At 42.2% G+C, this 15,555-nt stretch overlaps 1 protein-coding gene across 3 annotated transcripts in view; it reads right to left on the bottom strand.

The window, feature by feature from the left end:
- Window positions 1-277: 277 nt before the first annotated feature.
- p4ha2 (procollagen-proline, 2-oxoglutarate 4-dioxygenase (proline 4-hydroxylase), alpha polypeptide 2) overlaps window positions 278-15,555 on the bottom strand; it is a 33,635-nt gene continuing 18,357 nt past the window's right edge. Inside the window, exons 3-16 of one of the 3 annotated variants that reach the window (XM_036937756.2) lie at window positions 14,027-14,123; window positions 13,681-13,832; window positions 10,569-10,706; window positions 9,626-9,865; window positions 8,394-8,593; window positions 7,895-8,071; window positions 7,612-7,682; window positions 7,392-7,491; window positions 7,116-7,169; window positions 5,992-6,045; window positions 5,862-5,927; window positions 4,478-4,546; window positions 4,115-4,211; window positions 278-813 (exon numbers count right to left, since the gene is read on the bottom strand). In XM_036937756.2, the coding sequence (XP_036793651.1) occupies window positions 743-813; window positions 4,115-4,211; window positions 4,478-4,546; window positions 5,862-5,927; window positions 5,992-6,045; window positions 7,116-7,169; window positions 7,392-7,491; window positions 7,612-7,682; window positions 7,895-8,071; window positions 8,394-8,593; window positions 9,626-9,865; window positions 10,569-10,706; window positions 13,681-13,832; window positions 14,027-14,123 (1,586 nt within the window). In that variant the 3' untranslated portion in view covers window positions 278-742. The remainder of the gene's footprint in view (window positions 814-4,114; window positions 4,212-4,477; window positions 4,547-5,861; window positions 5,928-5,991; window positions 6,046-7,115; window positions 7,170-7,391; window positions 7,492-7,611; window positions 7,683-7,894; window positions 8,072-8,393; window positions 8,594-9,625; window positions 9,866-10,568; window positions 10,707-13,680; window positions 13,833-14,026; window positions 14,124-15,555) is intronic. The other 2 variants (XM_036937755.2, XM_021624096.3) reach the window with 2 other exon arrangements.

The raw sequence follows: 15,555 nt of genomic DNA, 5'->3' as shown, positions 1-15,555 counted from the left end.
TAGCACAAACAGACTGACCCTCTAGTGGCGAACTCCTGAAGTGGTTCATATCGGATGATGACTAGTCCTTTTTTCTTGCACTTAGATCATGCAGGCAGCGTTGATGGGATTTATCAGGCAGTCAGATATAAATCATGAGCCTTAGCCAATTTTAGGCTAATTTAGAAAAATGTAATCATAAAATAGGTTTGGGCTAGGCAAAACCTCGTAACAACTTCCATTTGACAGAGCCGTCAAGAGATCAGCCATCACAATAGTGAGTGTAGGCCTACTGCACTTTGAATCAAATACACTGTTTATTCTGCTCCACATTTTCCATCTTTTAAAAATGTCACAATCATACAGTGTAATAATTTAAGAAGTCTATAAATACAAACGTAAATGGACAGGAATAGATGAAGCAGTATGTTCTGATAGGGTTGTGCAGTCAGTATGTGGTTATGCATGAGTCATTTTTGTATGAAACATCTGAATGCTAAACAAACATGTAAACAAAACAAGAAATCAGATACTTTAACGCTACTTTAACGCTACATATCCATTTCTCTTTATCTGCATAGTTACTGCAGACTCCCAAGCTTCAGATCATTGTTAAAAGCCATAATGGATACCACAGTAGGTAGGTGTGTGTGTGTGTGTGTGTGTGTGTAGGTGTGTGTGTGTGTGTGTGTTCAATCAAAAGTTCAGGCACTGCAGGTGGAGTGTACTCCTCCAGCCAGGGGTCAGGGGTGAGAGGTCAAGTTCAGTCCACTTCTGTCAGGCCACATGGCCTCCTGAACTCCTGACCTCGTTCGTGGATCCATTTGTTGGACACTGGCAACAGATTTTAAAACAAATGTACAGTATGTCAATGTCAGTCTCAATTCAGTGGAAGTCTCAATTATCTCCAATGTGTGAGATTAGGGCTCTGTTAAAACCTACAACTACCAGGAAGACTCCACTCACAGGTAGATGCTTCCTATTCCAGAAGTACAGTGCCTTCAGAAAGTATTCATACCACTTCACTTATTCTACATTCTCTTGTGTTATAGCCTAAAAAACAAATGGGCAAAAAAAAATGTAAACTCTCACCCATCTACACAATACTCCATAATGACAACCTGAAAACATGTTTTTAGAAATTATGGCAAAGTTATTGAAAATTAAAAATCTTATTTACATAAGTATTCACACCCGAGTCAATATTTTTTGGAAGCACCTTTGGCAGCAATTACAGCTGAGAGTCTTTCTGAGTAAGTCTAAGAGCTTTCCACACCTGGATTGTACAACATTTGTTCAAGTTCTGTCAAATTGATTGTTGATCAATCCTAGACAATAGTTTTCAGTATACTGAACAAAAATATAAAACGCAACACGCAACAATTTCAAAGGTTTTACTAAGCTACAGTTCATATAATAAAATAAAATAAATGTAAATACATTTATTAGGCCCTAATCTATGGATTTCACATGACTTGGAATAGAGACATGCATCTGATGGTCACAGATACCTTAAAAAAAAAGGTAGGGATCAGAAAACCAGTCAGTATCTGGCATGCAGCGTAGAGTTGATCAGGCTGTTGATTGTGGCATCGGAATGTTGTCCCACTCCTCTTCAATGGCTGTGCGAAGTTGCTGGATATTGGCGGGAACTGGAACATACTATTGTACACGTCGATCCAGAGCATTACAAACATGAAACATGAGGTGATGGCGTCGGATAAACGGCACGACTATGGGCCTCAGGATCTCGTTATGGTATCTCTGTGCATTCAAATTGCCATCGATAAAATGCAATTGTGTTTGTTGTACGTAGCTTATGCCTGCCCATACCATATCCCCACCACCACGGGGCACTCTATTCACAACGTTGACATCAGCAAACTGGTCTCCCACATTACGCTATACACTGCTATCTGTACAGTTGAAACTGGGATTAATCCGTGAAGGGCACACTTCTCCAGTGCGCCAGTGGCCATCGAAGGAGAGCATTTGCCCACTGAAAACGGTTACGACGCCAAACTGCAGTCAGGTCAAGACCCTTGCGAGGACAACGAGCATGCAGATGAGCTTTCCTGAGACGGTTTCTGACGGTTTGTGCAGAAATTCTTCAGATGTGCAAACCCACAGTTTCATCAGCTGTCCAGGTGGCTGGTCTCAGATGAGCCGTCAAGTGAAGAAGCCAGATGTGGAGGTCCTGGCCTGGTTACATATGGTCTGCGTTTGTGAAGCCGCTTGGACGTACTGCCAAATTCTTTAAAACAACGTTGGAGGCAATTTATGGTAGAGAAATTAGCATTCAATTCTTTGGCAACAGCTCTGGTGGACATTCCTGCAGTCAACATCCCAATTGAACACTACCTCAAAACTTAAGTCATCTGTGGCATTGCGTTGTGTGACAAAGCTGCACATTTTAGAGTGGCCTTTTATTGTCCCAAGCACAAGGTGCACTTGTGTAATGACCATGCTGTTTAATTAGCTTCTTGACATGGAACAGCTGTCACGTGAATGAATTATCTTGGCAAAGGAGAAATGCTCACAACATTTGAGAGAAATACGCTTTTTGTGCATATGGAACATTTCTGCTATCTTTGATTTCAGATCATGAAACATGGGACCAAACTTTACATGTTGCTTTTACATTTTTGTTCAGTGAACACTTTGTATTCAGGACAACTGGTTAATTGCTTTGCCACATTTTTTTGCAATTTATTATGTGACTTGTTAAGCAAATGTATTTAGGTTTGCCATAACAAAGGAGTTGAATACTTATTGACTCAAGATATTTCAGCTTTTCATTTTTAATTAACTTGTAAAAATGTGAAAAACGTAATTCCACTGACATTATGGGGCATTGTGTATAAGACAGTGACAAAGAAAATCTGAATTTAATCAGGCTATAACACAAAAAAGTCAAGGGCTGTAATTAATTTCTGAAGGCACTGTAAGTGTATGTGCAGGCAGACTTTCAAAAAACAAACACTGCAGGTCATTCCATGTCATTTCCACAAGCCATGAAACCCACCATCTCAGATTGTTAGAAACAGATAAGACAAGCATTCCTTCAACATTATTTTGTTGAAATATAATTTGATCTTTGAGAATTTAAGCTAACTGATTATACATAAATTGGCCATTTTATTTGATAGGATTCATATATTATTCAATAAATATAGTACCCAACCTCCGATTTGGACCAAACTTCTTCTTACCAATAAGTAAGACATGAGGAATCCAAAAAATGGTTGCTAAGAGAAGGTCAACAACATCTATTTCATGTAGAACTGTCTTGACTTGTAGGACCACATCATTTACAGTATTTTTTTACCATGAGCAATTCGTTTTCTACCCAAAGGTGCAAAGAAAATGTTGTGATCCATTTAATATATACAAGTGACCAGCAAAATTGGTAAAAAGGTGTGACAGTATAGCAGGAACAGAACCATCTAGTGGTCAAAGGCTGGTACTTTCACAAAGTTTAACAGGAAATAAAGGCAAGTGACTTCAATGACTAATTTCTCTGAACAGGGGGAAATAACCGTCACCAGATTCACAGGGAATACATTACATAGTATGAATAAACAATACTCCAAGATGCAGCTCCATACCTCTTGTCAAACACAGAGAACTGATACTGAACACTGGTTGTTGGGGTGGGATTGGTGTGAGGTGAGGGGGTGGCTTTCGTAATTTTTTGGGGGGATTCCTCATGGCTTTCTCATTGCTTGGAAGAATGTAGGTCCAAATCAGATATCTATTGAATATTATATGAATCATATAAATTAAAATGGCCATTTTGGGTGCAATCAACTGTCTTCAATTCTCAAAGACTAAATTATATTTTGACCTAATGTTTCAGGAATGCAAATCCTACCTGTTTCTAACTACAGAAACGATTTCAAACCAATCTGAGATGGTCGGTGTCAATCTTCTTTCTTGTATTTTTTGATGTGGAACGACCCTGAGGTAACATTCCTATGAAGGTTTGATTGCAGCTTATGTGAGAGATACATACAAGGAGCACCGACTAGGAAGTAGTCAAAGAAACACATCAAATGACTGACACCAATTAATTGATTGATATTGAGATTAGACGCTGCTTGTGAGTTTGGATTAAACTCTCCATCCAACTCACCCCATTTACATCCTACTAACACAGGACAGGCAGCGTGTCTGGTCCTGTAGTCTCCCTCTCCACTCCTAAAGAGGTTGTACCAGAAGACTGCAGTTCCCTGTGGACACACAGAGCAGACATACCTGTTCAGTACATATAAGTCACCACTGCATCAACATGATGGCCCACTATAGGATAGTGTGTGCCATCTCAACCCATGGTGACATATATTTGATGAAAAGGGCCAGGAGTTTTCCCTGACCATGTGACCTGACCAGGAAAATCTAGAGCCTTTCATCTAGAGTTTTTCATGACCAGGTGACATGGCCCTATAATGATGAGGGCTGTACTTGTCTAAGAGTAGGTGAATGGTTTATCTCTCACCTTTTTGGGATAGATAGCTGCTCCAAAGTCTGGGAACACAGTTGCTCCTCCCGCTTCAACATCACTCATCTGTCAGGGAAAACACAACCCTGTCAGCTGTCTTTACTGATATACAGTAAGTGCACTTATGAATGTACTATACTGTAAAAAAATGTGTACTGCCTTTAAAAGGATACACTGTTTTAACAGGCGCGTAATGATACAAGTTACAGGTAGCCTAGTGGTAAGAGAGGCGAGCCAGCAACCGGAATGTTGCCAGTTACAATCCCACGTCTGACGGTATCAAATCCTAGATGACATTGCTTGTTGTTGTGCCCTTGAGCAAGGCACTTAACCACCCACAACAACTGCTCCACTGGCGCCCAGTGTGGCAGCCCCCTGCTCCAACCTGTATATGTGTACTTGTGTCTTTCAGAGGGGTTGGGATAAAGCAAAGTGACTTTTCTATTGGACCATGTGACCAATGGACGAATAAAGTGATCTTAATTTAAAAAAAATAACATGTAGCAACTTAAAGACTACTGACGATCTAAATAAAACAATAACATGTAGCAATGTAAAGGCTACTGACGATCTAAATAAAACAATAACATGTAGCAATGTAAAGGCTACCGACGATCTAAATAAAACAATAACATGTAGCAATATAAAGGCTACTGACGATCTAAATAAAACAATAACATGTAGCAATGTAAAGACCACTGACGATCTAAATAAAACAATAACATGTAGCAATGTAAAGACCACTGACGATCTAAATAAAACAATAACATGTAGCAATGTAAAGGCTACTGACGATCTAAATAAGTGTCTTGAAAGTCTTGAAACTATGCAAATTGTTCAATGACACTAAACATAATGTTTATTACACACCATTATACAGCAACACCAAGTCCATAACAGCCAGTCATTCAACTAGACAGAAGTGCAGCAGAAAACTAAGTGATCCAAAAGCACTGTAGTTTTGCAAAGCGTGGCACTCTTCTTCTATTTACACACTCACATCACACATACAGTATTAGCATGGACCAAGAAACAAGGTAGCATGTTGTGGGGTAGGGGGGGGGGGGGGTACAACACGACGCAATATGCACTGAAATTGACTGACAGAGACTCCAAGGGGAAATGTCCTGTTTTTGATCACCTTTTTTCCCGACAACCATCTACTAGGTTAGTGATGGTATGAGTATGCGGTAACACGGATTGTCAAATGGTTGAGAAACATGGAAATGTCAATCAATTGAAGTCCAATATTCAAATAGAGTTCATTGATCTGCCAAAAACAATAATTATGCAAAATGGAGACCCAAAAAAGAAGAGTCCAAATCTAAAATCAGTAACTGCTACGGTAAATTGATGGCAGCAACTGGATTCGCATACTTACGTAATTTAAAAAAGTAGCCACACGATTTCCCGTGCCTAATGTTTTGAAAGCATCAGGTTCATCTTTCTATGAAGATAAAATTTGAGAGTAAAACACACATTGAAAAAAAAACACAGAGACATGTACTTACGTAGTTCAGGAAGGTAGCAAGTCTATTTCCATCGACCATGATGTCCTGAGGACGCTGCAACAAATGTTTATAACTTTTAACCCAGACTGAAATGAATAACTCTTGGATCCCGCCACTAGGGCACTAAATCAATCATCTATAGCTAAATTGATTATTAACAACTGTTTGACTTATCATAGTCATTGAAAAATTAGTGAGGCCTAACCAATTTCACAAAATATGAGCTACTACTGAATATTTAGCATTTTGAATATAATATAGAATAATGTAGATGATTAGATTCACTATTTGATTAATATGGATATATTTTCATGAAGTTAATTGATACTTTGTGCACTTCCCAGTGGCACGGTCTACAAATGGGTGGTGGCCTCGGGAATCTTGCGTTGCACAGTCTGAAACCTTCCAGACAGAAGAAACCTACACACATTACTCACTATAAAACCTTAAACTGTGCCCGAGTTTAAAAATGCAATCTTCATCCTGCTGTGATTTTTTGTTGTTGCCAGAAACGTAAAATAAAACAACTTCTGACCGTGTATTAAATGTGTTTTTAAATAATTCCATAACTCAAATCACCACATATCAAAGCCAGACAAAGCATGGACAAACTTGATCATGTCCGAAAATGTGATGATTTTCTAAATGACAATTGTATATTTTTACTAGCGACTCTTCTCCTTATAGGAAGATGCACTCGGGGGTTATGGACATGGTTGAACTGTGACTCAACCCTTCATCTAGGGCCACGTCCAAGAGCCCTGGTCAAAAGTAGTGCACTATATAGGGAATATCTGCCATATAGGAATTCAGGGCCTCTCTTAGATTACTCACTATTCTAGCAGTGGATGGTCAATGAGATGGAGAACCCCCGACAAAACGTTATAGGTCTACATTTGTCTTAGACAATGTCTTGCATGTTTGACTGCTAACCCCATCAACAGCTCAGCAGCTCAAACGTGTGTGCTACGGAAGTCTTTTTTAAAAATTTTATCACAGGTCAACATACACGTGAAAACATACTTTCTCCATAGAACCCAGCAGGATAAACCATTGCATGCCTGTTGCATCCCTTCTCAGATGCAACAGAGAGCAATTGTAGGCCGTCTAGAGTTTACCCTTACCCTGGAGAAATCAAAATGTGGCTCATATTGTCCTCCGACCCCATAGTTAGCAATCTGTTCAGTGAAAAGAGAAGAAGCTGAATTATTTAACAACATCTGAAGCTTGAGACTAGTCACACAAAACCAGGTGTCTGTTAAGATTGTCAGTATAGTTTCAAAGAGTGAACAGGGGTATTCTTGCAGTGAGCCACCAGAAAATAGTATCCAGTGTTAGGTCATATGCGTGTCTTAACAGGTAGAATGCACGTACAGTCCTATATAGTATGTGGTGTGTACCTGGAGTAACTCGGCAGTCTGCGTCGTCAGGCCTGTGATGTCCTCTATCCTCTGGTTGACACGCTCAATAACAGGGTCCTCCTCCCCCTCCAGCCAGGCACTGAAGGACAACAGATCCACTGACTCGACACAACACCACCACTCATTCACCCAGACATGAAGCATAGCTAAACATGAACCACAGAGGGCGCCAAAACCCTGCTTACCCATAATGACTCACCTTTTTGACACCCTGTAGTTCGCTGTGGTCAGAATGCCTGTTTTGGGGTCTCGAACAGTCGCTCTCGCAAGCTATACAAAGATTTACAGACAAGTAGGAATAAATATTGACATACAGCACTTGTAACATCTCATTTTCCCTTGGACATTCGCCACCTTATGATACAATGTTTCAATACTACCACTGAGACATACAGTATAGTGTTATATCTAAAAAATATAGATCATCTGTGAGGTAATAGTGGCCCTGCTGGTCCTGTTTGCTGCTCCTTTGCTCCTCTCACCCTGGGCTTGGCCAGCTCCTTAATCTTCTCAATTTCTGAGTCTGAAAGGGCGTTGAGGTAGCGGACGATGTGTGGGCTGTCCCACTCATCCTCCTCCTTCATGGGCTGGAGCAGCAGGCGAGGGTTCCTGTTCCCGTCATGGTAGCGGCAGTACAGCCGGCTGCGCCTCGCACTGGTCTGGATGGGGTGGGGATGGGTCGAGGGTGTGGGAAGTTAGACCGGAACTCACAGCTCCTCTCCAAAACCCTGTCAAATTACCGCACCGCTCTAAAAGTTCCCTCACAATAACTGCCTCTTTTAGACATCACCCTTTTGACACCATCTCATTTAGCTCCCCGTCTGCTTCTGCTCTCTTCTCAACTCCATGTCACTCCTCGTCACACCATGACAACGAGTGACAAGGAGTTGACATGATATCACATACTGGGAACAGGCTACATCTCATGCTCCTTACTTTTAAAAACACTGTCTGTGCGTTATAAGAGTCAGTCGGTCTCACCATTTTGACTCCCTCTCCCCTACATAGGCCCTCGTAGATCTCCCTCTCAGGTAGGTAGTCCTTGGGTCTCTTGTAGGTCCCCAGCTGGATGGGCTCCTCTGTGGCCGGCTCCTGGACCTCTTGGTTCAGCTCCTTCAGCTGCTTGGACAGCAGCTTCTCAAAGTAGCGCAGGTTCCCTCCTGCCCTCTGGTGGCTAGAGTCTGTAAGGACACCATGGGTAATGCAGTTCGGCAGATTAACAGGACATGTAGGAATATGAGGGAATTGTGTGATGGCACGGCACAATTCAACAACATTTAACTCTCGTCAATGGTTTGAGTGAAAAGGAACTGTCTCTCTCTGTGTGATGCTACTTCAACCATACAAAATAAATCCGTTTTGAGTATCAAGGGAAATAGGCCTAAACACTAACATTGAATGTCTGAAATAAGATGCGGTGTGGTGTTTGGAGTCAGTTGTTTCAAAATTGCCACTACATGTTATGAGATGAGAGACATGATAAAGCATTTAATTCAGTATAGCAAAAAGGCATTCAGTTACTTTAGTTAGATCCAGTTGTCTTTTCAGTTTGAATTACAGGAACCTCTAAAACAAAAATGTTATACCATCTCCCTAGTACTGTATTTCTCTTTGTTAACTTCAAAGGCTTTGAAGAGTTAAAAGTAGCACTTTTCCTGCCACAATCACACTGGGGATTGGGGGTCACAGACAGCTGTAAAAAAAAAGATACCCAAACTAGAGACAACTACCCAACAATATGTTACTCTAGCTAACTACAGCAGCTAATGTTATTTTAAATCTGATTCTTTACTTGGTACATACGCTGGTAGATCTTACTAGTTGTTGACCTTGGGTTTGGTTCATTCAACTTCACATTTAAGCAAAGTAACCAGAACTCCATAATTGCAGCCTTCAACAAACAACAACATTCCTGATGCAGTTCAAATTAGCAAACCATGAGCACTCAGAGTTACGCCCTGTAACTCTGGACAAACACGAGAGGTTTTGAGAGGGTGATTATGTGAGAATGTGCGAAAAATATGACAGTATGTGAGGGAGAGTGAGTGCGTGAAAGAGAATGTGTGAGGGAGAGTGAGAGTAGAAGAGATTGAGAAAGTGAGAATGCGTGTGAGAGATGGAATGAGAGAGTAAGACGTCTCTCCTGTTGTCAAACACCCCTAAAAACAAGCTTCTGGATATGAAACAGCGGAAACATTGCGTGTGAGTCCTACCGATGGCCACTAGGCGGCGTGTCAGCTCGATGGCACGGGGCAGGTCTCCCATCTGGTAGACGGAGTAGCTGAGATAGTCCAGGACATCGGCCTTGGACACCACGTGCTCCTCCCCTGCATCCATCTGCCTGAGGGCCTGCTGCATCCACAGCACCGCGTGGTAGTAGTCTGCCTCGTTGTACGCCGTCTTCCCCATGTCGTAACAGTCATCCACTGTCAGGATGGCGTTGTGGTGCACACCTGCAGGTATAGTATAGCATAGTATAATGCACCCTTTTGGCAATAAAGCACCATTATGCTCTGTTTGAGGTCTCCTGGTAGCATGTCATAATAACATCCATTAATAAGACAGCTGTTTATGAGTAGTTTATCAACTGCTTACGAGGTTACTACATAAGAGTGCTCCATGAATCCACAATGGTGATACTGTAGTGGACGTTGCTATAGCAGCAGTAAGAGGGTCATATCAAAACACTTTGCTTTTGCAACCTTTTTCTGACATACCTCCCAGACATGGTGGGGTGTGCAATATTAGGATAAGATACACATTTGTCATAAAATATATACATAGCGAATGTGTGGCCACAGCTCCCGGTATCAAAACTGTTCTGTTTGAGCTTGCATTTCTGGAGAGGGCAAACATCTGGCTGGACGAAAGAGCAACCGTTCTCTGCAGTCTGGTAGTGGTGGAAGGGCAGGCTGAGAAATGCTCAGCTCACACACCGTCTACATCCCAAATGGCACCCTATTCCCTACATAGTGCACTACTTTTGACCAGAGTTCTGATCAAACGTAGTGCACTATGTAGGGAATAGGGAGCTTTTTGGGATGAAGCCACTGTGCTGAACACATCTGGAGGCTTCTGGAATCTTCCATGGCAGGGTTTCAGTGACTGTTCACACACAAAGACTAGGGATGAGTCAAGGAGATGATAGAGCCTCACCAGGCAGTTTGCCCTTGGAGAAACTCTCTGAATCCAGTTTGTACGTGTCCTGGAGACGCATCAGTGCCTTGGCAGCACCTTTCTCATCCTCCTCGTCAGGGAAGTACTGCCTGTGTACAGTCATGTTGGAGATGAACCCTGAGGAGGGAACACAGTGATAAGGACACAGAGTGAAGCAGTGAAAAGGTTGCATCCCAAATACCACACTACTTTTGACCAGGGCTTTGATAGGGACTTTGGTCAAAAGTAGTGTACTATATAGGGAATAGGGTACCAAACAAAGAGTTGAAGGCATCACAGCACAGAACATCTGCATTGGAGTTGCCTGGTGTGCACTGCTATGATGTGTGATAATGTAGTGTGTGAGGTCAAGACAACTAGAGAATGTTTATTTATTTATTTTATTTCACCTTTATTTAACCAGGTAGGCTAGTTGAGAACAAGTTCTCATGTACAACTGCGACCTGGCCAAGATAAAGCAAAGCAGTGCGACAAAAACAACAGTTACTAAAGAGTTACAGACAAACAAACATACAGCCAATAACAAACAAACGTACAGCCAATAACAAACAAACGTACAGCCAATAACAAACAAACGTACAGCCAATAACAAACAAACGTACAGCCAATAACACAACAGAACAATCTGTGTACAGTGTGTGCAGATGTAGTAAGGTTAGGGAGGTAAAGCAATAAATAGGCCATAGTGGCAAAATAATGACAAGTTAGCATTAACACTGGAGTGATAGATGTGCAGATGATGATGTGCAAGTAGAGATACTGTGGTGCAAAAGTGCAAAAAATGTATTAACAGTATGGGGATAGTGTAGTTGGGTGTGCTATTTACATATGGGCTGTGTACAGGTACAGTGATATGTGAGCTGCTCTGACAGCTGATGCTTAAATTTAGTGAAGGAGTTATGAGTCTCCAGCTTCAGTGATTTTTGTAATTCGTTCCAGTCATTGGCAGCAGAGAACTGGAAGGAAAGGCTGCCAAAGTAGGTGTTGGCTTTATGGATGACCAGTGAGATATACCTGCTGGAGCGTGTGCTACGGATGGGTGTTGCTATGGCGACCAGTGAGCTGAGATAAGGCGGGCTTTACCTAGCAAAGAAATATAGATGACCTGGAGCCAGTGGGGTTGGCGACAAATATGTAGCGAGGGTCAGCCAACGAGAGCATACAGGTTGCAGTGGTGGGTAGTATACGGGGCTTTGGTGACAAAACGGATGGTACCGTGATAGACCACATCCAATTTGCTGGGAAGAGTGTTGGAGGCTATTTTGTAAATGACATCGCCAAAGTCAAGGATCGGTAGGATAGTCAGTTTTACGAGGGTATGTTTGCCAGCATGAGTGAAGGAGGCGTTGTTGCAGAATATGAAGCCAATTCTAGACGCAAATTTTGGATTGGAGATGCTTAATGTGAGTCTGGAAGGAGAGTTTACAGTCTAACCAGATACCTAGGTATTTGTAGTTGTCCACATATTCTATGTCAGAACCATCCAGAGTAGTGATGCTAGGCGGACGGGCAGGTGCGGGCAGCAATCGTTGAAGAGCATGCATTTAGTTTTACTATTTTAAAAGAGCAGTTGGAGACCACAGAAGGAGTGTTGTATGGCATTGAAGCTCGTTTGGAGGTTTGTTAACACAGTGTCCAAGGAAGGGCCAGATGTATACAGAATGGCGTCATCTGCGTAGAGGTGGACCAGAGAATCACCAGCAGCAAGAGTGACATCATTGATATATACAGAGAAAGAGTCCCGAGAATTGAACCCTGTGGTACCCCCATAGAGACTGCCAGAGGTCCGGACAACAGGCCATCCGATTTGACACACTGAACTCTATCTGTGAAGTAGTTGGTGAACCAGGCGAGGCAGTCATTTGAGAAACCAAGGCTATTGAGTCTGCCGATAAGAATGTGGTGATTGACAGAGTCGAAAGTCTTGGCCAGGTCGATGAAAACGGCTGCACAGTACTCTCTTTTATCTATGGGGGATATGATATCGTTTAGGACCTTGAGCGTGGCTGAGGTGCACCCATGACCAGCTCGGAAACCAGATTGCATAGTAGAGAAGGTAGGGTGGGATTCTAAATGGTTGGTGATCTTTTTGTTAACTTGGCTTTTGAAGACCTTTGAAAGGCAGGGTAGGACAGATATAGGTCTGTAACAGTTTGGGTCTAGAGTGTCTACCCCTTTGAAGAGAGGGACGACCGCAGAAGCTTTCCAATCTTTAGAGATGTCAGACAATACGAAAGAGGTTGAACAGGCTAGTAATAGGGGTAGCAACAATATCGGCTTATAATTTTAGAAAGAGGGTCCAGATTGTCTAGCCCAGCTGATTTGTAGGGGGGGGGGCTTGGGCAAGTAGGTGCGGGTGGTGCAGAGCTGTTGGCCGGGGTAGGTGTAGCCATGTGGAAAGCATGGCCAGACGTAGAAAAATGCTTCTTGAAATTCTCTATTATCGTAGATTTATCTGTGGTGACAGTGTTTCCAAGCCTCAGTGCAGTGGGCAGCTGGTGCTCTTATTCTCCATGGACTTTACGGTGTCCCAACACTTTTTGGAACGAGTAAACTGTGATGCTAGTCACGCAGTGGCTAAGAGCTCTCCAGGGACACACAAGGGAGACTAGCTGATATAATTAAGCAACAAGGCTCGATGGGGTGTGGTATATGGCCAATATACCACGGCTAAGGGCTGTTCTTATGCACGGCGCAACGTGGAGGGCCTGGATACAGCCCTTAGCTGTGTTATATTGGTCATATACAATTAGAAATACATTTGATTTGATATACCACAAACTCTGAGGTGCATATTGCTATTATAAACTGGTTACCAACGGAATTAGAACAGTAAAAATAAATGTTTTGTCATACCAGTGGTATGCAGTCTCATACACTGCAGACGTGGCCAATGTAAACAGAGGAAAGATGCAGCTGCACATGAAAGACGACAGCCTGTGTTCTCTCTCAGCTCCACTCTACTCACACCAACTCTACTCTGCAGATGTCGGGGAGGAGCATGATGGATCAGAATTGGCCTCACACCTTCTTTTCCACAAGCCTCCTCACACCCACACACACCCTCTCCCTCCCTCCGACCCTATCTTACCATCTGAGGGGTCCTGCAGAACAAGGCTCTCCAGCTCGGACCACTCGGTGTTGAGTCTCTTCATCAGCTTGTAGGCGTTGACGGGGTGGGCCAGGTAGACCTCTGGGTCTGAGGTGGAGGCAAGCGTCAGCACGTCCAGCTTGTTAGCCCAGCTACAACACAGCACAGGGGAAAAAAACAGTCAGGTTCAGTACAGTACACAATGATCTCTAATCATGCTACAATCTGATTATTGATAATTCCTCAAAATGGGCTTATTCTGTCTAGTCTTATTTTGGCAAATTAACATAATTGAATACACGGCTATCAAAGTTTATTAGCACTATGGTTACAGTGTAGTGTTCACCTTTTCACAGCAGCAAGCTTGGACTCCTCTGCTTGAATATATTCTTTCAAGGACTGAACCAACTCCTTCTCTGTGTATATCAGGTCTGTCATTTGACCTAATGGAAAGTGGAAAGAAAAAAAAAGGGCCATGCTGAATATGAAACGTGAGATGACTCATTAAATACACTGAAGCTTTTGTGTTCTGTGTTATAGACTACTGCACCTATGCAATAAATGTGTTCGGCAACCAGATCAAGTATTTTCCCATGATCCTCATTTCCTGGAGGGAAAGTGGAGGACGTAGAATATGCTTTGGTTTCATTGTCCGGGAAAATAAAAGGTTCCCTCACACAGACTTCAGTAAGTGAAAAGCTTCAACCTGTAGCATTCTCTGCTGTGATTGTATAGAATTACCGGTATGTGTCCAACCACACACCACTCTAAAATACCCATGGTTCTTGGGGTAAGGGGGTGGGAATGCTGCTGTTTGCAGAAAACAATTCCATAGCAACACTAGACAGTCAAGAGTGAACTCAATGCTGTTGCCAGAAGGAAAGCGAAACAGCTTCACGCAATATTTATATTTTAGGGTAGTGGCAGCCAACGTAAGTATATAAATGACACAGATTACTTTAACTGACATTATGCAGGCTGATGGTGCCACTTTCAGTGAAATTATGCTCACCGTGTTATTTTAGAAATTGGACTAAAAAAAAGAACTGCTGCTACTTGCTTATCCTGTAAACTATCCTAAGCCTTGTCTATAGCAGGTGTTTCCTTCATTTGATAGCTATGCTGGACCGATGTGAGGCGAGTTCAGAGACTTAGCTAATTGTTTTCCAGATACTTTTTAGAAGCCTGTTGAACACTGGAGGTTTGGCGAGAGAAAGAACGTCAGTCAACTCTACGACAAAGAGGCGCCATAGGCTGGAGGTGTAAAGCTCTCTCTTCTCAATAGCATACTGGACACAGCAAATACAGCGTTATCAACATGCATGGAAAAGCAGGAATCCTGAATTCAATATCCTATAGACTTAAGAATTCTAAATGAGATGATTTATGACAGGAATTAGGGCATGCAGAAACTAAGGTTGACTGGTGTCATGTCAGATATACAAGGGTAATGGTATAGGCCTACTTATAGATGTGTAATGGTAAAGGGTACCAACAGAGGCGTAATGGTATAACCATTACGCCTCTGTTGGCGTAATGTGGGTACACACATTACACACTACCATTCAAAAGTTTGGGGTCACTTAGAAATGCCCTTGTATTTGAAAGAAAAGCACATTTTGTCCATTAAAGTAACATCACATTGATCAGTGTAGACATTGTTAATGTTGTTAATGTTGTAAATAATTATTGTGAGCAGGAAACGGCTTTTAATGGAATATCTACATTAGGCGTACAGAGGCCCATTATCAGCAACCATCACTCCTGTGTTCCAATGGCACGTAGTGTTAGCTAATCCAAGTTTATAATTTTAAAAGGCTAATTGATCATTAGAAAGCCCTTTTGCAATTATGTTAGCACAACTGTCGTACTGAT

Source organism: Oncorhynchus mykiss, chromosome 12, assembly GCF_057628025.1.
Source record: "Oncorhynchus mykiss isolate SJ-2025 chromosome 12, ASM5762802v1, whole genome shotgun sequence".
Taxonomy (NCBI): Eukaryota; Metazoa; Chordata; class Actinopteri; order Salmoniformes; family Salmonidae; genus Oncorhynchus; species Oncorhynchus mykiss.
The sequence above is the reverse complement of the archived record's forward strand: the minus strand, read 5'-3'. Positions and strand labels throughout refer to the sequence as shown.